The 22,274-nt window shown below is 42.3% G+C and overlaps 1 protein-coding gene across 1 annotated transcript in view; it reads right to left on the bottom strand.

Annotated features, from left to right (window-relative positions):
• The window catches only part of LOC126455722 (dynein axonemal heavy chain 3), a 1,249,696-nt gene that overhangs the window by 478,196 nt on the left and 749,226 nt on the right, over nt 1–22,274 (bottom strand). Inside the window, exon 43 of the mRNA XM_050091491.1 lies at nt 13,068–13,228. Within this exon, the coding sequence (XP_049947448.1) occupies nt 13,068–13,228 (161 nt within the window). The remainder of the gene's footprint in view (nt 1–13,067; nt 13,229–22,274) is intronic.

Below are 22,274 nucleotides of genomic sequence, written 5' to 3'. Positions count from 1 at the left end.
CATCCCCCATCTAACTGAAAATCTGAGGAGTAGAAAATATATACTCAGAAAGTTATATTCTGTTGTTTTAAAAAGGTCATCAACAGTATGTCAATTACATATTCAGTACAGTATATTATATTTATGGTGTTTTAAGAAAAATTGCAAATAAATTTTTGTGATTTTATGTCTCTCCTCTACATCAGGCCAATGATTTGAAATTCTGTCTAATGAGACAACAAACTTCTGTTCTATTCGTATCGTAGACTAAGATTGGAAGACAGTGCATTTCATTTAGAAACATTTTATAGGTACATTCAGGTACAGTAATTGTAGAGAGTTTCAGGGAGAGCAATAGGGAACGATTGACAAGAATGGTGGAAAGAAACAGAGTAGAAGAAGAGTGCGTAGCTTTGAGGGATGAAATAGTGAAGGTAGCAGACGATCAAGTAGGTAAAAAGATGAGGGCTAGTATAAATTCTTGGGTATCAAAAGAAATATTGAAATAATTTTTAAAAGCAGAAAATATAAAAATCCAGTAAATGAAGTAGGCAGAAAGGAATACAAATCTCTAAAAAATGAGATAGACAGGAAGTTTAAAATGGCTAAGCAGGGATGGCCAGAGGACAAATGTAAGGATGTAGAGGCATATCTCACTAGGGGTAAGATAGATATGGCCTACAGGAAAATTAAAGAGACCTTTCGAGAAAAGAGAACCACTTGTATGAATATCAAGAGCTCAGATGGAAACCCAGTTATAAGCAAAGAAGGGAAACAGAAAGGAGGAAGGAGTATATAGAGGGTCTATACAAGGGTGATGTACTTGAGGACAATATTATGGAAATGGAAGACGATGTAGATGACGATGAAATGGGAGATACGATACTGTGTGAAGAGTTCGACAGAGCACTGAAAGACCTGAGTCAAAACAAGGCCCCGGCAGTACACAACATTTCATTAGAACTACTGACGGCCTTGGGAGAGCCAGTCCTGACAAAACTCTACCATCTGGTGAGCAAAATGTATGAGACAGGCGAAATACCCTTATACTTCAAGAAGAATATATTAATTCCGATCCCAAAGAAAGCAGGTGTTGACAGATATGAAAATTACCGAACAATCAGTTTAATAAGTCACAGCTGCAAAATACTAACGCGTATTCTTTACAGTCTTTTGGAAAAACTGGTAGAAGCTGACCTTGGGGAAGATCAGTGTGGATTCCGTAGAAATATTGGAACACGTGAGGCAATACTGACCCTACGACTTATCTTAGAAGAAAGATTAAGGAAAAGCAAACCTACGTCTCTAGTATTTGTAGACATACAGAAAGGTTTTGACAATGTTGGCTCGAATACTCACTTTCAAATTCTGAAGGTGGCAGGGGTAAAATACAGGGAGCGAAAGGCTATTTACAGTTTGTACAGAAACCAGATGGCAGTTATATGAGTCAAAGGGCATGAAAGGGAAGCAATGGTTGGGAAGGCAGTGAGACAGGGTTGTAGCCTATCCCTGATGTTATCCAATCTCTATATTGAGCAATCAGTAAAGGAAACAAAGGAAAAATTCGGAGTAGGAATTAAAATCCCTGTAGAAGAAATTACATTGTAATTCTATCAGAGACAGCAAAGGACCTGGAAGAGCAGTTGAACGGAATGCACAGTGTCTTGAAAGGAGGATATAATATAAACATCAACAAAAGCAAAATGAGGATAATGGAATGTAGTCGAATTAAGTCGGGTGATGCTGAGGGAATTAGATTAGGAGATGAGACACTTAAAGTAGTAAAGGAGTTTTGCTATTTGGGGAGCAAAATAACTGATGATGGTAAAAGTAGAGAGGATATAAAATGCATACTGGCTACGGCAAGGAAAACGTTTCTGAAGAAGATAAATTTTTTAGCATCGAGTATAGATTTAAGTGTCAGGAAGTCGTTTCTGAAAGTATTTGTATGGAGTGTAGCCATGTATGGAAGTGAAACATGGACAATAAATAGTTTGGACAAGAAGAGAATAGAAGTTTTTGAAATGTGGTGCTACAGAAGAATGGTGAAGATTAGATGGGTAGATCACATAAATAATGAGAAGGTATTGATTAGAATTGGTGAGAAGAGGAGTTTGTGGCACAATGTGACAATTTGAAGGGACCGGTTGGTAGGACATGTTCTGAGGCATCCAGGGATCACCAATTTAGTATTGGAGGGCAGCGTGGAGGGTAAAAATCATAGAAGGAGGCCAAGAGATGAATACACTAAGCATATTCAGAAGGATGTAGGCTGCAGTACGTACTGGGAGATGAAGCAGCTTGCATAGGATAGAGTAGCATGGAAAGCTGCATCAAACCAGTCTCTGGACTGAAGACCACAAGAACAACAACATGGGCACAATAATTAGTAACTGACTACATTCAATTTGTCTGCTGCATTTTCTACATAGTAAATATGTTTTTTGGATAATAATTACCTTTTGTGTCTCTTCTTCATTCACTGTAAACTAAGCATAACTTTCTACAAAATTTTTACTTAGGGATGATTGCTATTTTTTGAGATTCTACATTAGTACATTCACTATGTGCATAATTTTTTTTTTTTTGTCATGGGTGTTATTCTATTGTTTTGCTGTCTCAAGATATTGTTTCTTTTCTTACATAAGGGGGCATTTTTGCTTTTGATTTCACACTGACACTTTCAGTACCCTTAAACTATAAAGTTATTTTTTTAATGTCATTTTCAGTCAGATGATGTGTATGGATCCAATCTCCTAACATGTCATAAAGACTGTCTGTCTTTTGCATTCTGCATTAGTTCATTCTCTCCTCAGGCTGCACAGATCACAATGTATGAATAATTATGTCGCACAGTTCGTTAACCTACGGTCATTGTTAAAATGTTGCATTTGGCAGTGGTAGTGTGGCCAGAAAGCGTGGACTGATGACGAATGACACGGCATCACATAGTGATCGGTGATAACTCGTGGTTCTGTACCATCCTGGATGACCATCATCAGTGTGTATGGTGGCAAGCTGGGAAGAGGTCCAGTTCTTCCACCATTACGGAGAGGCATAGTGATCTTACCTCTGTCGTAGGGTATGGCTTCAAGCAATTGAGGGAACTCTGATGACACAATGGTACATCTTGGACACCCTGCATCCTCACAAGTTACCTCCCATATGACAGTATCATGGTGCCATTTTTCAACAGGAAAGTGCTTGTCCACGTATGGCACTTGTGTCTACAAACTGTCTGTGTGACATTGAGGTGCTTCGAGAGCCAGCAAGAATCCCACACCTGTCCCTGATAGAATATGTGTGGGATAGAATATATGTGGGACCATCTCGGATGTCAATTCCATTCCACTTGCCTCAGAAAGAGATAAAACTTTATGACACCCTTCCCAACTGAATGAGTGCCTGCATCCAGACCAGAGTGGGCTCATACTGTCAAGTTCTTTGCAATATGAGTTGAATTTCTAACCAATAACATAATATCAAAGACTGTCACAACCCATGTAGTTTCATTTCATTTCCTCTTCCCCTTCTGGGAGCATCACTTTTTTATCAGGTAGTGCAGCCCATCAAAAATATTGTCACATTCTCCCAAGTACCTTGCACAAAGAGATGCAGCTAGAACCGTATCATCCAATTCCTATTCAGTTTCTTCTGGGATTTTGCACACACAAGGAATACAGAACCTGTGGCTGTGTTGGACAGGAGTCAGGAAATGTTTCATTTATACATGCTCGTAGACATTAACATCAAAGTGGGATGGTACACCATTCTATTAAAATTGCAACCTCTACTAACCAATAATAGATATGTGAACCACTCCTCAAATAAAGTTGTATTAGTTGATACTCTCATGAGACATGGTCTTATGTAGCACTGTGCCTGTGGGTGAGAAGGTTTGCACACTCCCAAGACACAAAGGGCCATACCAAAGGCAGTGTAGCAACTGGCAATGACACTCGAGCCAGACGAGTCTCAGCAGAGGAGTCACGTGAAGTGTGTCTCACAACACTACTTCTTCCTTTATCCTACCCTGCTCCCTACTGATATAAATTGTCAATATAAGTACCAAATACATACAGGGGAGATAAAACTACAAACCAAATCCTTGAACTGGCATTAGTTGGCCACATGCCTACTAAGGAGGAGCTTCAGAGAGCTGTCGCATGGATTAAATGCAGGAAATGCTCTAGTAGAGACAATGTTCGTACCAAATTTATGACACTGACTCCACTCTCCCCAGTGTTCTACTACATTTTATTGAACTATTGGGCTGGGGGTACTGTGGGGTAGGATACACGCATTACCAACATAGTCTTTCTTTGCAAAGGTGCAAAGGTAAAAGAGATCACAATGGTTGCAACTGCTATTGTGGAATTTCACTGCTGGGTATTGTTGGAAAAATGTTTACCCATGTGGTGCTGGTCAGACTGGAGACAATTGTCGAGCATGTGTATCCTGACTCCCAATGTGGGTTTCAAGCCCAGTGATCTTTTCTTGAGCAAAGAGGATTTCATCAAGGCTGTGTGCTGGGCCCTACCTCGTTTGGTATAGTCTTCACGTTACTTCTCAAGGTTCGATTCAATGAAAAAAAAAATTGTCATCCATCTATATATCAGTGCCAACAGGAAAACTTACATCATCTCATTACTCAGATCAAAGTGCTATTGTGAGGACGTATTTGAAGGTTACCTTTTATTTGCCAGTGATGCCGCATTCATAGCACACACTCAAGATGATGTTCAAACGTTTGTGGACAAATGTTACTCTGCATGCGAGCTCTTCTCCAAGTCTCTGGAAGTAAAGATGAATGTGATCATGGCGCAAGGATACACAGATATCCCTGCCATAACATCTGATGGCTTGTTGTTGAATGTCATTGACAAATTTTGCTACCTCGGCTTGCTATTGACAGAAGATCTTTCTCTAGACGACAAAGTAAATGCACGAATTGGCAAAGCAGTGAACACTTTCGGGAAGCCCCGCACAAGAGTATGGGACAACAAACACCTTATAGTTACCTCAAAAATGCTCATCTATCAAGCATGGATGCTGAGCACCTTCTTCTATGGTTCTGAGACGTGGACATCATACGCCAAACAAGAATGGGAGGTCAACATCTTTCACCCGTGGTGGAGCTTCCAAAACATTCTAGTTATAACATGGAAGGACCACCTGACAAATGATATAATGTAACATATTATTATCATTATTATTATTATTATTTCTTTCTTTCTTTCTTTTCTTTTGCTCTCTCATTCTTTTTGCATCATATATAAACCTGACATACAAACAAAAGAGATAAAGAGATGTTCTCCAATTTTTTAATTGCTTTAGACTCATCTGTCTGTTTCTAGCAGTGGTAGCAGGTGGACGCGTGACGAGTTCCACCACATTGGTATTGTTCAGAAATGTGTATTCCAATTGTGCGTTAGAAAGTATTAAAGACACTTATCAAGATAGCAAAGTTTAATCATTCATTCATGGCAATGATACCCATCTGTTTCTCTCTCCATGATGCGACAAGAATTCTGCATTAAGAGGATCGAAGCTAATGAGAAGAATTCACGTGAGCAGAGGAGGGGCAACCCGGAACCAGTATTGTCATACCAGTCTCCATGCACAACAGTGGTAACAAGAAAAGGATGTACATAAATTTACAAATGTTAAATGCTAAATGTATTGGATGTTGAAGGTCTGTTTATAGTAGTATATTAGAGCCAGTTAAAGTTCACACATATATGAGTGCCTTCCAGTTTTTTCAATCATTCTTTCAAAATTTTCCTTTTAATTATTTAAGCAGCAAATTTTTAGTCAGTTTCGAATATATATTGCATTTTTAGTCTCCCCGCCACTATTCAATAGTGACCGTTCAAAGGACGGCGCCGAGCAGAATATGAATTTGAGATAAATGATCAATTTTATCATTACAAATGAACTAATGAGGCCTTTGCTGCATTTGTTATATGTCCGTGAGATTGGTACTATTTATAACTTGAAAGAGCATATTAATGCCGGGAATGCGGATTTCAGCGGTTAAGGTAGGAAGCTGCTATGCTGTACGTTTATACAGCCGTGCTTGGTGCAATCTCTTTTGCAGTCTTTTCCTTTCAATTAATATCCTTCAAGGAAAGTGCATTTCTCTGTGAAAGACAAAAATCTGTATAAAGTCCACATTAAGGTGCAAAATAATTCTTTCAAATTCTGTAAGACTGTATCAATAGGACTGTACCAGAGAATAATTAGGTTCATTACTGAAAATGCACATAAAGTGGCTTTAATTGGAAGATACCAGAACAAATGAAATTTCATGTTTAAAATTCTTTCTTGTCATTATTTTGTAAAACACCGTTCACAATGGAGTCAAAGGAAATGGACATTCTTGAAAACTCATTACAAAATGCAATATGCCAAGACAGCAGTAATCTGAGCTTGGCAACAGTTGAAGGTAAAGGGCCAACTTGTGAACAGGCAGATGGCTACCAGAACAACCAGGTTGGCGTCCCATTATTAAAAAATGAAGACACTGGTAACATGGTGAGCCATGATGCCACTTTTATGATGCTCCTGGTAACATGGTGAGTCATGATGCCACTTTTATGATGCTCAATGAGACAATTTCTCAGGTCTCACAGGGAAACATTTTCTCAAATAGTGAAAATGAAGTGGGCAAAAATTCGTTTGATTATCTGCTCACGACATCACGAACACAGCCACAGGAAACAGTTCACAAAAGCAATGCAAATACTAGTGACACACACACTTTGACCCAGCTAATGCAACTAATAACACAACAGTTTGCATGGCAAAACCAGGTATTCAACGATTTCAACAATAGTATTAGTCAACAGTTCAGTGAGGTGAGTAAAACTACTGCACAGCAAAAGCAGGCATTTAACAATTTTAAGAGTAGTATTAGTCAACAGTTCAGTGAGGTGAACAAAAATATACCCACTGAATTATCTGACGAATTATCCGGTAAGTTCACAGAGCTCAGTAAACAACTAAAACAAGAAATAATTACCGACATGTCCCGCAATATAAATACGTTAACGGAAAAGGTAATATCAATAGTCTATAAACAGGAACGACTTGCAGTTGAGTTGCGAAACCTTAGTGAAGCATATTCTCAAATTCAGGAGACACAATCCCAAGTGGATATGTCAGTAAAAAAAGTGATGAACACAGTCAGCGGGCTGCAAGATGTATGCAAAAATCTACCTATGGAAATACACAAGTTGAGTCTAAGAGTAGATCAGTTAAGTTTAGAGTCAGAATTTTCCAAAAAGCAGAGAGATAGGTAATGTTCAGATGTAAAGGAAATAACTGAAAAGGCTAAGCTGGGATGCTGGATAAGGGCAGCATGGGCAGCACCCTTGCTGCAAAGGTAGTGTCAGAAGGCAAAATTTATATAGATACTGTATAAGAAGGTCTAACAGAGAAGAAAAGTCAACTTCTCGCTAAAATAGACTCTGATTTAAAGGCAGCAGAGGAAAGACTGCGAGGCAGTGTCAAAACTACTGACATTCCAAAACAACATATGACAGAAAACAAACCTATGCTTTTGGAGAAGTTATATACCTGCACTGGTTACCCACACACAATACAGGATTTGCCCATCTAAGGAAAATAGCGAAGGTTGCAGAATGCAACAGCACTTGCTGACAATTGCACCTGTTGGGCAAGCGTAGTTGCCATGTGTTCGCCCACAAGTGAACATACACATGCCTCTCACTGACAGCATGGCGTATATGTCAACATTACTTGCCAATGAGGCATTACTTAGGCATCGACAATTTCTGGTATTTACTTCTGAAGGGAAAAGAACACACCCTGTAGTCTTTATTAGAGCATTTTGAAATGTTTTACCTCATACCTGGATTGAAGAACAGAAAATTAGATTTGTTGTTGGATACACACAGAGTGATGTTCTGCTATGGGCTATGGACATGGCGGAATATTGCCACTATTATGAACACTTTGAGAGGCTCAGACATGGAGTATTCAACCCAGTTCCATTTAATAGCAAGTATGGGAGCTTAAGTGGCTATTTTGAAAAATATTTGAATAAAACCAGTTACTGGACAAACCCGGTATACCCAAGCAGACGTGCTGAAAATTTTAAAGAGCCCTCTTCCTGCCCACACTAGGAAAAAACTCATTACTATCTCTGAGCATGATAAAAAATACTTTCTATCTGTACTTGACTCAATAGAGTTAATGTATGAAGAGAGACCACTACAACCAAAGCCTGTTACTACACCGACAGCGACACAGAGATTTACGGACCAACAAGTAAACAACGGATTTGTAGTACAATATGGGTGGCAACCTTACTCCACACAGACCTATGATAATGGTAACAATAAGCACAACGGCAATGGAAAAAGCCGTACATACAAAGGTGGATGTAAAAGAAATGGGCAAATATTTAGCAAAAACAATTACAATGGGCAAGTAGCCTATGACCAGCCTGTACAATATGTGGAGACACAAGCAACCAGCAATAATCACCAACCGCTTGGCCAACGCAAGACAATAACAGACAACTAAATAATCCACAGACAGCAGAATTTGGCAAGAGAAGTAACACACATATGCCGAATAACATTCAGAGGCAAAGATAATTTCAGTCGAGAGCCTCTCAGGACACTAACTGGCGTAACCAAGCACCAAGGGTCAACATAGTGGAATTTACGCCTAACCTAGAGGTCAAGGCCACCACAACGCCGGAAAACTCGAACCGGTCATGGTAGGCCCCCACTGCGTGACCTTGGAGGTGAGTGGGGGCATGAGCTTGATCGACACTTGCTTTATCAGATACCATCATGGCAATGATGTGAGAGACGATCTGTATCAAGGTAATGAGGGTACTACTAAAACCAAAATATTTGACCTTGATGTACCCATTGTGCTTGACACAGGGGCTATGACCAATTTGGTGTCACAGGGATTCTTTCTATAATTGAAGAAACATGGATGTATATCTACACTGTCAGTGCAAAATTGCAAGCTACAAACTTCCACTGGTCAGAAATCATAAGGAGTCAAGATACATGCCTTAATACCTGTAAAATTAGGACAGTTTTCTGTGGGATGCAATTTTTTGATAGCAGAGAAAATGATAGTTGATTGTTTAATTGGTATGGACACATTTAGGCATTACCAAGTACAAACTGATATAGGAAAAGGCAAATGTTATTTCATTGTAAATAATCAATTATGAAATAGACCTTACCAGGGGAAGTAAAAATAGATGTAAAACTGGAGTTACTCATGAGCTTGAAGTTCAATTGGTAAATCCCATAGTTATGTTTGTCAACACATACAGTAACGAACAGTCATGAGCAGAAGACATAAACGTTGACACAATAAACACGGAAGTAAGTGAATCAAAGTGGAACTTAGGGACCTGATACTTGCTTATATAGATGTATTTGAAGAATACCAGGTATTATTAAGGATTTTGTGTAAAAAATGAAAGTGTTATTAACATCGCAAAGAAGAGGGTATGCAACCAGAAAATCACATTCCAGAATTTATCTTCTTAGTTGTTAACGAAAATTTTTGTTTAGTTTTTTTCTTATATGTCAAATGTATAAATGATAAGGTAAGTGGACGTAGCAATGAAGAATTTTACTTTTATGTGTCTAGAGACGATGATTCTTTAAACACAATGCAACCATGTGTGTAGCCCAGTTGTAAATGAATAAATGAACTTGTGAAACGCACAGTAGTGAGCTCTGCAATACACAACTCGCCGCGTCGTTAATGGTAACAGAGCGATGCAGCGCACGCACATTCTGGAGAAAGCTAGTCAACGTACTGCAAGCGCGTGCATGTCAGACACATCTGAAAGAGAATCCTAAACGACGAGAGGTTTACTGAAGTTACACTACTATGTACATTATATCTATATATTTACAAATTTAAGTATTGAAAGTACATGCACTAATTATAGTTAAGGAACCAGAAAACCTTTGCTGTATGTAAACAAGCAAGTACAATAAGAGTGGTAAACTGAATAAGAGGTCACATCATGCCTATAATACACCTTATCTTTCAGATTATAAGGTAAGTACAGACACACACATGACAGTAAATGAGTTTGTGATAGGATAGCACGACTGCACACTTAAGTGAATGAATACATGGTCGAATATATGAAAGAGGTTTTAGTGACCATCGAGCCACTGCACACTTATCTATGAAGATTTAGTTTCAAGTTAGTATTAAGTTTTATTCTTCCAGGGAATGATGCATTGAAACGTCCTAAAATGAAGAAAAATAAATGCTTGTCAAGTGTTAGGTACCATTCAAGGATAAGAAAGGACTAAACCGCAAGTAAATATTGTTGTAAGTTTATGATATGTATGAATGTGATAGTGTGAAAATATGTGTAGAGGAATAAAGTTGCAGTATCATGATGCTGAACTAAGGTGGGGCATTAGCAAATAATCAAGGGTCAAAATCTAACTACTGTGTCAACCATTCATCAAAGCATCAAACACCTGATTTACATCAAATTTTTTTACACACATTTGCTACTTACATAAACACTGTTTTAGGTTCATTGTACATGACGTATAGTACTGATGATACAACTTTGTATACCTCAGCATATGAAATGGTATACGATGAACGTAACAAGTAAATATTGAGGCGCACTTTAAACACTAAATAAATATTCGATATGAATGGTACTGCCAGGTTTGCATTGTGCTTATAAACAACAACCTATTTTGTTCTAGGGATCACAATTAAGTATAGTAACGAGACATGACTGAGCACATAAATGCCTTTCCGTGAAATTTCCTCAACCCAGTAGTGTGTATATCCTGCCTGGAGAATGCTAGAGAGGTGAGGCCACACGTAGTTATGTAAGCAGCATGTAGAATCTGTTGTAACGACTGTTGTTTACTTCTTTAATTCTCTGAACTTGATAAATGTGCTCCAACAAGAAGTCACATAATTTGAAATGAAATGTATGTCAATTTAAGCCATAAAGGAAAAAATAATCTATTATTGTATGAATGTTATGTAAAGAATGTACAACCAAACAAGAGTAGAAAATGTACTCAATATAATTGGAATTGAGCGATGTAATGAAATTATAATTAAACAACATGTAATAAATAAAATGATAATCAGACTACAATGTATAGTACTGAGGAACATTTTTGGACCTGTATATGACAAAAATAGCATTGAATGGAGAATAAGAAGAAATGAAGAATTAAGAGAACTGAACAAACACAGTAATATCGTCGAAGTGCTCAAGAGCAGAAAGTTGAATTGTGCAGGCCATATAGCAAGAATGACAGAGAATAGACTACCTAGAATGGCATTCAGCAGAACAATAGATGGAACGAGAGGGAGAGGAAGACCCAGAATCAGATGGCGGGATAACATTTGGGAGCACACAACTAGGATGAACAGCAACAGCAACTGGACAAACAGCGCATTGGACATACAGAAGTGGAAGAGGCTCATAGAGCAAGTGTATGGTCGATAAAGCCATTTCCACATGTAAAGTAAAGTAAGATTCATCTGTCTGTTTCTAGAAGTGGTAGCGGGTGGATGTGTGACAAGTTCCACCACATTGGTATTGTTCAGAAGTGTGTATTCCAATTGTGCGTTAGAAAGTATCAAAGACACTCATCGAGGTAGCAAAGTTTATTTGTTCATTCATGGTGACGATACCCATCTGTTCATCTCTCTCTGATGCGCCGATAATCCTGCATTAAGAGGATTGAAGCTAACAAGAAGAGTTTGTGTGATCAGAGGAGGGGCGATCCAGAACCAGTACTGTCATACCAATCTCCATGCACAAGAAAGTTAACAAGAAAAGGATGTATGTAAATTTATGCATGTTAAATGTTGAATATATGTATTGGATATTGAAGGTCTGTTTATATTACAGCCAGTTAAAGTTCACTCATATATGAGTACCATCAAATTTTTTTCAATCATTCTTTCAAAATTTTCCTTTTAATTATTTAAGCAGCATCTTTCTTGACACATACTCTGTGCCTTAGAGATTGTGCCAATCCTGATATAAATGCATTTAATAGTGAATGTGACAAATGGGAAGAGCTTTCAGAAGACCACAGCAGATTGAGGAAACTCATCAAGGATGGTGGCAACTTACATGATGGTGCCTAGCTCAATAACCAAGCTGCTAAATGAGCAAGCAGACAAGTGCCTTCAACAAACCAATCTTTTGGTTAGGTATATGCTTGCCCCACCTGTGGATGCCAAATGGGCTCTTCCATTTGACTCTTGAGTCATCAAAGGAAGTGCTTGTGTGACGCTATATGACTCTCCCATTAGGAAGTATAGTCCGTTGACTGATTGAGTTGATCTTCCGCAACTCCGCCTGACAAACTGGCATGTGGGTTTTCATCATGCCAGTCCAGAACTGAAGTGGTTGGAAACACTATCAAAGTTGAATGAGGCACGGTAGATGAACAATGAAAACTCTAGTATGTTTTACATTGTGTAACTGCATTGGATAATACGAGGATAGAATTTAGTTCTACCTTCAGTATCCATTGGGTCCCATAGTTTGCACACTCCACCAATCTGTCCACACTGTACCCTTTGAAAAGTTAATTTCCTGAGTAAGATGACAGTTGCTCATTAATTAACATTTTCTCACAAAATCCAGTCTCCTCACACTTTATAGTGTCAACCATTCTTTGCTGAGAACTTCAGCCAGATTTCTGTGGCTTCAATGACCTGGTTTCTGTTAAGTTTCTATTCAAAGCAGTAAATTTTCCATAATTATGAAAAACACTGTAAAACCATTTGTTGGTCTTTAGGAACAGTAAACATCCTTGCACCATAAATTAATTGATTGCTTGCAGATTCCTTCAATGAATTACATTCCACATCATGAACTGTTGACAATGGTAAGATAATGTGAACTGTCTTAAACGGACATCTTTCCTAAAGAAGCTATAACTTAACTTATCTCAAAAAGTTTTGTCTTCCTTCTGCCTTTCTGATACTCTTTTTTTATAGAATTTTTCAAATCTAATTTTAAACATGTCAGCTTATTTAGTAGTTATGAATTTAAAACTTACCAGTCAATTGTACAACAGTTAATTAGAGAAGGGAACATCCTTAGCCGATTGCGGAATGCATCTCCAATTGGGGACATTGCAAGAGTGACATGTAAATTTGCTCTCACACTTTCAATAAAAAGATTGTACAATGCAAGTGGTGTCATTTCTCCTTTCCTGCCCTATAAAAAATAATAACATCAAATATTATACAAGGATACATACATATAATAAACACTGTCATTTCTTGCTGGGAAAAAAGTAAACAACAAATATACAAATGAATTTTATCCACAGTGGATGCTGTTGAACTCTGTGACTGTTCCTTTATAGGGTGTAGAAAAATTTCCGCTACCAGTCACTGGTAGTGGAAATTTTTCTACACCCTAAATATACAAATATTTTAGTAGAGGCCATAGCTACCAGAATTGCCTGAATAACAAGATTCTGCCATGCTGGCTGTCACTGGATGGATTGAAATTTCTCTTTATTTTGTTTCTTTACAGATCAATTTTGGTTGTGAAGCCATCGAAATTGATACACTTGGATTCAAGTCAACACATACATCAAATGGTCTAGCAATAAAAGAAGATGTTACCAAGGGTACTTTGAACAGCAGTAATGTAGTGTCAAAACTACAATTTCAGTCACTAAATACAAACAGACAGCTTGATAATAGTCATGCCCATGTAGACTGCAACACACTGGTTGCAGCCTAGTTTGTAGATCACATGGCTGCTTTCACAGGTAACCCTGTCTTTGATGGGTTAGGAGATGCCATTAACAGTACTGGAGTAGGTTGTTGTAGGAGGACGTACAGACAGGTCTCACATCTAGGGTACTGCAGAAATATGTGCCATGAGACAAGGGGTTTGGGAGTAGGGATGGAACATAGATGGATAAAAGGTATTGCATAGGTTGAGTGTTCAGATATGTACAACTATGGCCGGGTATTTCTCATTTCAGGGCAAGCTGAGGGGCATCCGAAACCCTGGTGGAGAATATGATTCAGCTCCTTAAATCCTGGGTGGTTCCGAGTCACAAAACTGACTTGGGGAATGTGGGAGATGGTACATGACTGGTGAGACAAGGGACACGAGATTTATTTCTGGATCAGGTTTAGAGTGTAATCTCAGTTTGTAAAGGCCTCAGTGAGACCCTTGCCATATTTGGAGAGGCATCGTTCATCACTACAGATGCAATGACTGTGAGTGGCTAGGCTGTATGGAAGTGACTTCTTGGTGGGGAATGGATGGTAGCTGTTGAAGTGAAGGTACTGTTGGTGGTTGTTAAGTCTAATATGGAGAGAGGCATTTATGTTGCCATTCTTGAGGTGGAGATTGACATTGAGGAGGTGGCATGATGAAGTGAGGAGGACTAGTTGGAGCAAACAATGTGTCAAGGTTTTGGAGGAATGTGAATATGCTGTCCTCAGCCTTGGTCCAGATCATGAAGAACCAGTTAGGGGTTAGAGAGTCTGAGTAGTTAGGAGGGGTTACTCTGACGCCCTGCAAATTGGTTAATATCAGACTGCCATGGCATTGGCCACTACTGAACCACAGATTTATTTTTAGGTGATGCCTTTAAAGGAGAAGTAATTGTGGGACAAGAAACAGACGGTCATGTTACCAGGAAGGAGGTTGCAGATTTGCAATCGGTCAGGTATTGGGAAGGGTAGTCTCCCAAAGTGGCACGATCGTGGGCATATGTTATTGTAGGGGAAGTGGCATCAATAGTCATGAACAGGGCACTGGACTGTGATAGGAACAGAAACTGCAGACATGGAAAATATGGTTGGTTTCTTTTACATAGGAGGTTAGGTTACAGGTAACAAGCTGGACATACTGGTCCACAGGGCAGAGATTCTCTCTGAGTGGGCATAGAAACCAACCACAATGGGGTGCTCTGGATGGTTTGGTTTATTAATTTTATTAAGTGTGCAGAAGGCACTGTGAGGGGAGTGGCAGAGGTGTGGAGAGAGACATTGTTAGTTGACAAATTCTGGGATAGACCTACTGACTTCACAAGTGACTGGAGATCCCACTGGATTCCTTGAATGGTGTCACTGTGGTGGGCATTGTAGGTGGACATATCTGCCAGCTGGCTGAGTCCTTCCGCCGTGTAATCTCTGCGGTTCACATCCACAGAGGAGGAGCCTTTGTTGACAGGTAGGGGTGTAAGGTCATGATCAGTTATTATGTGGTAGGCTGTGGTTCTTTCTGCAAATGTGAGGTTGGTTTTTATATTGTGAGATTCTGGCAATGATGGTGAGACAAGGCTCAAGGTTAGGAAATTCTGGAAAGTTAAGAGAGAGCAATTTGGCCACAGTAGGCATGGATCATGGTTGGACATCAGAGTAAGCTGATTGTGGCAGGCTTCTACACTGGTTGTTGACTGAGTCTCAATTGTAGGGTTACTGGTGATAAAGTGTTTCCACTGTAGGGACTGGTAGAAGGAGAGGAGGTCTTTAGTAAGACCAGCATGATTTACTTTGTGGGTGGAGCGAAATGAAAGGCCCTTGGAAAGGACTAATACTTCTGTGGGATTTACGCATTTGGAAGACGTGTTCATGACTGTGTTGCAGGTCAGTTCGGGCTCTGAGTTCTGTAGAGTGGCAGGAGGATTTCTCTGAGGGTGTGATAAATGTAGCAGGTCTGCAAGGAAGGGTTTGGTGTCAATGAGGGGATTCGAAGAAGGTTCAATGGAGGCTCCAATGGTAGTGGTGGATACTATGCGGGAGCGGGACTATGAGGTGAACAGATTGGAGAGATTCACAGTTACATATTTCTGCATGTTATCCTGTACCTTTCTGCACCTCATGTACTTTGTTGCACCCCATACCTAACATACCCTCTTCCCTTATTCAAACAAGCAGCTTACTGATCTTATCTCAACCAATCACACTTGCTGCACTCTATCATTACACCTGTTCACCCACCAGCCTGTACTCCATCAATTATCATCTTTTTATTCGTTCTTTTTATCACACTGAACTCATCCTGCATTCATATCAACTTTATTTAATTTTCAGTTTTCAATATAGTCCCTAATTCCTCAAGTTTTGTGTGTGTGTGTGTGTTGGGGTTTATGGGCGCTCAACATCGAGGTCATCAGCGCCCTGACACACAGTAAAAGGAACGAATGTGGAGAGACCTAATAAAACTGAAAAACACACTCAAAGCAGGAAAAGAGGGAAAATACGACCTGAGAAGGTAAAACCTAAGGTAAGGGATAACATAGCGACAAGAATGACATAGGAAACCGTCAGTGTCTGGCCACTTACATAAAATATGGGCGAGCTTGTCACACAGGAAACAAGTTAAAATCCCCTCCCTAAAATCTTGTAAAAATATTCGACATGGCACAGAACTTTAAAACTTTAACCACATTCGTCCGAGTGTTGCCTAAAAGAGTTGGCAGGTCCGCTGGCAAGGCAGCCTCGGCCCGCTGGTCAGAAAATAAAACGCAATCCAATAAAACGTGGCGCACAGTGACCTGGACGCCGCAAGCACCACACAGTGGAGGGTCCTCCCGCCGGAGCAGGAAGCCATGCGTCATAGGGCTGTGGCCTATTCGAAGCCGAGTGAGGAGAACCTCGTCCCGTCGATGGGGCTGAAAGGAAGTACACCACACACACGTTGTGGGCTTGACTAGACGGAGCTTATTGTCAGTCACGTCCAGCCACTCGTCCTCCCACCGACACATGACTCGGGAGCTCAACAGCGAGGTGAGTGCGTGCAAGGGGATAGCACACTGAGATACGTGTGGATCAAGACACGCTTCCTTGGCTGCGAGATCTGCCCCTTCATTCCCAGCAATGCCAACATGCCCCGGAACCCAGCAGAAAGCTACAACCTTCCCCAGTCGCTGTAGTCGGAGGAGGGCATCCTGGATGGTCTGGACTACTGTAACTGCCGGATACAAATGGTGCAATGATTGAAGGGCACTGAGGGAATCGGAACAGACAAGAAATTTAGGAGAGGAAGAATGTCTCATCTCCTCCAGCGCCCGCAAGATCGCAGACAATTCTGCATCAAAGACCGTGAAAGGCGGAGGCAGTCGGACCTTAAGGACACGATCCGGAAAAACAACGGAGCAGCCAACGGAATCCCCTTGTTTCGACCCATCCGTAAAAACCGCTACATAGTCGTGGTGCTCAGATAAAACAGCAGAAAATGCTGCATGAAAAACGGTGGCAGGAGTGCAACCCCTCTTGTACTGCAATAAATCTAAAATCACTCTGGGCCTCTTCAGTAACCAGGGTGGCAGGTGGTTAAAACCCTGGATTTGGGGTTGTACAGACTCCACACCGAGCGACTCTAGAACACGTTGCACACGGATCCCAAATGGCAACGTAGCCCGGGGACGGTGGGAAAAAAGGCGGTCCAGAGGCGGATGGGCAACAAGGCGGTGAGCAGGCGAGCTGGGAGCCGCAAGAAACTTACAAGCCTGGCGCACCAGAAGGAGCTGTCGCCGGATGGTAAGTGGCGCTTCGCCAGCCTCAGCACAGAGACTTGGTATGGGACTGGTCCGATAAGCACCCGTGGCCAGTCGAATCCCAGCATGGTGGACAGCGTCAAGGATCCGCAAATAAGACGGCCTCGCTGACCCATATACTGTGCACCCATAGTCCAGCCGCGAACGCACAAAAGCCCGATAAAACTGAAGGAGACGCGCCCTGTCCGCGCCCCAAGACCTGTGGCTGAGGCACTTGAGGATGTTGAGTGCCTTCAGGGATCTGGCTTTCAAGTCACGTAGGTGTGGCAGCCATGACAACCTGGAGTCAAAAATTAGTCCCAGAAACCGCACTGCGTCTCTAAAATGTAGGACAGCATCCCCCATATGCAAGGCAGGCAAAGTAAAAAGACGACGAGAACGATTAAAATGAACACAAACACACTTATCGGCAGAAAACCGAAAACCTGTCTTTGCAGCCCACTCCTCTAACCGCCGCACTGTTAGCTGCAACTGACGGCTCACGGTTGCAACACTGGAGGAGGAACAGAAAACAGCAAAGTCGTCCACAAACAAGGAGCACTGTACTGGACTCCTCACTGTAGACGTTATACTGTTTATGGCTATGGCAAAGAGGGTAACGCTTAAAACACTGCCCTGGGGGACACCGTTCTCCTGCTCAAAGCGATCAGACAGTGTGATACCAACGCGGGTCCGAAAAAACCGCTGAGACAGGAAAGACCGAATGAAAATGGGGAGGCGGCCACGAAAGCCCCATTGATGCAGTTGTGCAAGAATACAGTGTCTCCAAGTAGTATCATATGCCTTGCTGATATCAAAGAAGATACCGATACAGTGATGCTGACGGAGGAAAGCCTGCTGAATAGCCGCCTCGAGGAGTGTCAGGTTGTCGACTGTGGACCGAAATTTTCGGAATCCACACTGAAAGCGGCTAAGGAGCTGCCTGGTCTCTAGCAGCCAGACCAGACGACGGTTAACCATTCGTTCCAGGGTCTTTCCGACACAGCTTGTCAAGGCAATACTACGATAACTACTGGGACATGTGCGGTCCTTGCCTGGTTTGAGGAGAGGGATGAGGATTGCCTCCCTCCACGAGGTGGGGAAAACTCCCGTCCGCCATATGAGATTAAAACATTCGAGGAGGATTTCCTTTGACGCCGCTGGCAGATGGCGAAGCATGGAGTACCGGATGCGGTCGTAACCTGGTGCGGTGTCAGAAGCCGCAGTAAGTGCCGATTCAAGTTCCCACATGGAGAAAGGGGAGTTGTAGGCCTCAGAATTGTTCGACCGAAAGTCCAGCTTCGCTCGTTCGACAGTCGCACGGTAGCGACGAAATGCTGGATCCTGGGTTGCAGTGGCAGTACTTTGTGCAAAATGCTCTGCCAGCGTCTGAGCAATGGCTCTGGGTGTTGTTTGGAGGCATCCCTGGTTCAGGACTGCAGCTATTGGTAGACGGCTGCGTTTACCGGAAATCCTCCGGATGGCTTCCCATACTTTTGTGGAACAAGTGGAACGGTTGATGGAGTCCAGGAACTCCTGCCATGACCTTTTCTTGCTCTCTTTAATGACACGGCGTGCCCTGGCTCTCGCGATGCGAAAGGCGGTAAGATTGACTGCTGATGGGCGGCATTTAAATCGGCGAAGAGCCGCACGCCTGTCCCGGATGGCTGAACGGCACTCTTCTGTCCACCAAGGCACAAGGCGCCGCTTAAGAGGGCCAGAAGACTGTGGCATGGACAGGTCAGCAGCATGATGGATCACAAGTGTGATGTGATCCACCCATTCCTGTACGCTGTTGTGGCGTTCAAAGACAGCCAATCGAGTGAACAGAGGCCAGTTAGCCCTGCCAACCATCCACGATGGCGGCCTCTGCTCCAGCAATACACCATCCAGGAGATGAATGAGGATGGGGAAGTGATCGCTGGAATGAAGGTCGTCAATGACCTCCCAGTGAACAGAGTCGGTGAGGGTTGGAGAGCAGAAAGATAGGTCAATGGCTGAGAATGACCCTGTAGCAGTAGAGAAATGAGTCGGAGTACCTGTGTTGAGGATGCACAACACTTGAGATGTGAGGAGGCTCTCCAAAATTCGACCTCGAGCGCAAAGAGAAGTGGAGCCCCACAGGACATGATGGGCATTGAAGTCTCCCAGGAGGAGAAAGGGGCGCGGGAGTTGGTCGATAAGATCTGTGAGAGCGTCTAAGGTCATTGCATCCAGAGGGGGTAAATAAAGGGAGCAAACAGTAAGCCTTCGACGGGAATGAATTGCAACTGCAACTGCTTGCAGGTCAGTATCCAGGGGGAGAGCAGAGGAGTGGTGGTCATTAGTGACAAACACGGCGACTCCGCCTTTGGCTCTGTCTCCAGTCAGGTCATCTTTGCGATACAACGTATAGCCCCTGAGTACAGGAGCATCAGAGGGTTTTAGATGTGTTTCCTGTAAACACAAGCACAGGGGGCGTTGCCGTGCTAGGAGGTGCAGTTCCTCCACATGTGCCCGGAATCCATTCATGTTCCACTGTATAATGGGAGCCATCGATCAGGGTGGGAGGACCTTCAGTCGCACTTTCTGTCGGGGAGGAGAGGCCACAACAGGTGGAGGCTCAGTTTTGGGGCGAGATGATTGCCCCAGTCTGACATCAACCTCCATCGCCTCTGAAGAGGAGTCGAGAGAGACGTCAGAAAGAACGACATCAACATCAGCAGACTGTAGAACTTCAGTCTCCTTGAGCGGTCGAGTCTTCACCTTTGGTTTGGGCTTCGATTTTCTGGCCAGAGGTGGCAGTGGAGCCAAAACCTCAGAAGCAGTAGGGGGTGTAGCAGCGCTGGACATTGCACAAGACTGGATCTGGGAAGGGGCAGGAGGTTCCATGACATCAGCGACCACGGCCCGGTCAGAAGGCCGGGGAGGAGCAGCAGGCTTCACAGGAACAGCAGCAGCACACGTACATTGACAAACGCAGGTGCTAGTGCTGACAGTAGCAACCTCCGTTTGTGTAGCGGCATCAGTTTTCAAGACTGGCTGTTTCAGAACGGAAGAAAAGGAAGCAGCGAACGTGGGCGGCTGCAGGGACTTGTAAATTTTCTTTGCCTCACCGTACGGGATGCGTTTGGTGGTTTTAAGTTCCTGGATCTTCCGTTCCTCAAGGAAAACTCTACATTCCCTACTCCACACAGGGTGATCCCCAGAGCAGTTGACACACTTGGGAGGAGAGGAGCAACCAACTCCCTCATGGGCGGCTTTACTCCTCAAGTTTTATACTCTTTCACTGTACTTCAGCAGTTTTCTACTTTTGTCATCTTCTCACATATTTTTACTTATGTTTTATGTGTTTCTTATCCTGCACTATGGATCTTGCTCCTTCCATTTGCACCTATACAGAAAATTTTCCCATCTCTAGAGAACTCAGTCCAGCATACTGTTCATATGTTGTTGTCTAGCTCACACAACCCACAAACGGCCTAACTATTAAGTTACCCATCTCTGGTTGTTAACACCCCACTCCCCCTTCCATAATGACCCCTACATGTTCAAAGTCCATCAGCCTCTCACCAACCTAATCCTGCATAATCATATCAATATGGCCCAAACCTCCTTGCACTACCTCCTTTACCTCCACACAATTATCCAACTCTGCAATCTCAAATACTTGCATCTCATCTCCTAGACTGAAGCCCTTGCCCTCCATGTACTAGACCAGCATGCACACCACCACCTCAAAAAACCATCTACTCTCTTCATCTCATTCTTCCACCTTGGACAGCAACCACTACAGGAGCCTCCATCAAACCTCCCCTGGATCCCCTCATAGCCACCAAACCATGCCTCGCAGACCTGCTATCATTACCGTACCCTCAGGAACCCCCTCCCACTACTCTACAGAATTCAGAGGATACAAAGACCCAAAACACACTCATAAAATTATCATTCAAATGCCTCAAACTCACAGAAATATCTATCCTCGTCAAAGGTCTAACATTTTGTCCCCCTCTCAAAGTAAGTCATGCTGCGCCTAAAGTTCTCCTCTCCTCCCAGTCCCTACAGTGGAAACATCACTAGCCTTACCAATCAGACTTAATCCACAATCAATACTGAACCCTGAAATACTCACTTTACTCCAACATCCAAGCATGATCCATCCCTACTGCCCCAGATCAGCTCTCACCATCATTCTTGACATCCCTCAACATGCAAACCGATCTCACATCCACATATAGAACCATAATCCACCACCTAAACACTGACCATGAGCTTGCAATCTTATCTGCCACCAAAGACTCCTCCACTGTCGTTATGAAGCGCAGCAATTACTTGGTGGAAGATTCAGCCAACCATCAGACATGTCCACCTAGAACCCCTGTCAGTGACTCCATTCCACAAATCAAGCAGGATCCACAGTGAAATGTTCCACTGGTTCTTGGTTCTTTACTGTGATATCAGGTGGCGAAATAAAGTCTGACTGGGAGCCAAGACCTCCTATTATTCTGTCTTCATCCCTTCATTATTTCAACACACACACCAACCTTGACTGATCAAACTTCATTTCTTGGAGTGTGGCACTTACCACTGGAAATTAGGAGTACAAATCCAACATCCATTTCTCAAAATAAATACGAAGCTTCTGGCTATCAACATATAATATACCGCTTACATTCTCCTTGTTCACATTGATTACACAATACCAAAGTGTTTGTTATCCAGATCATCACAATTATACTGATAAGGACTAAGTCCAAAAACGGTCTACCTGAT

The sequence above is a fragment of the Schistocerca serialis genome, chromosome 2, assembly GCF_023864345.2.
Source record: "Schistocerca serialis cubense isolate TAMUIC-IGC-003099 chromosome 2, iqSchSeri2.2, whole genome shotgun sequence".
NCBI lineage: Eukaryota > Metazoa > Arthropoda > Insecta > Orthoptera > Acrididae > Schistocerca > Schistocerca serialis.
Note: the sequence above shows the minus strand (reverse complement) of the source record. Positions and strands in the feature narration are given on the sequence as shown.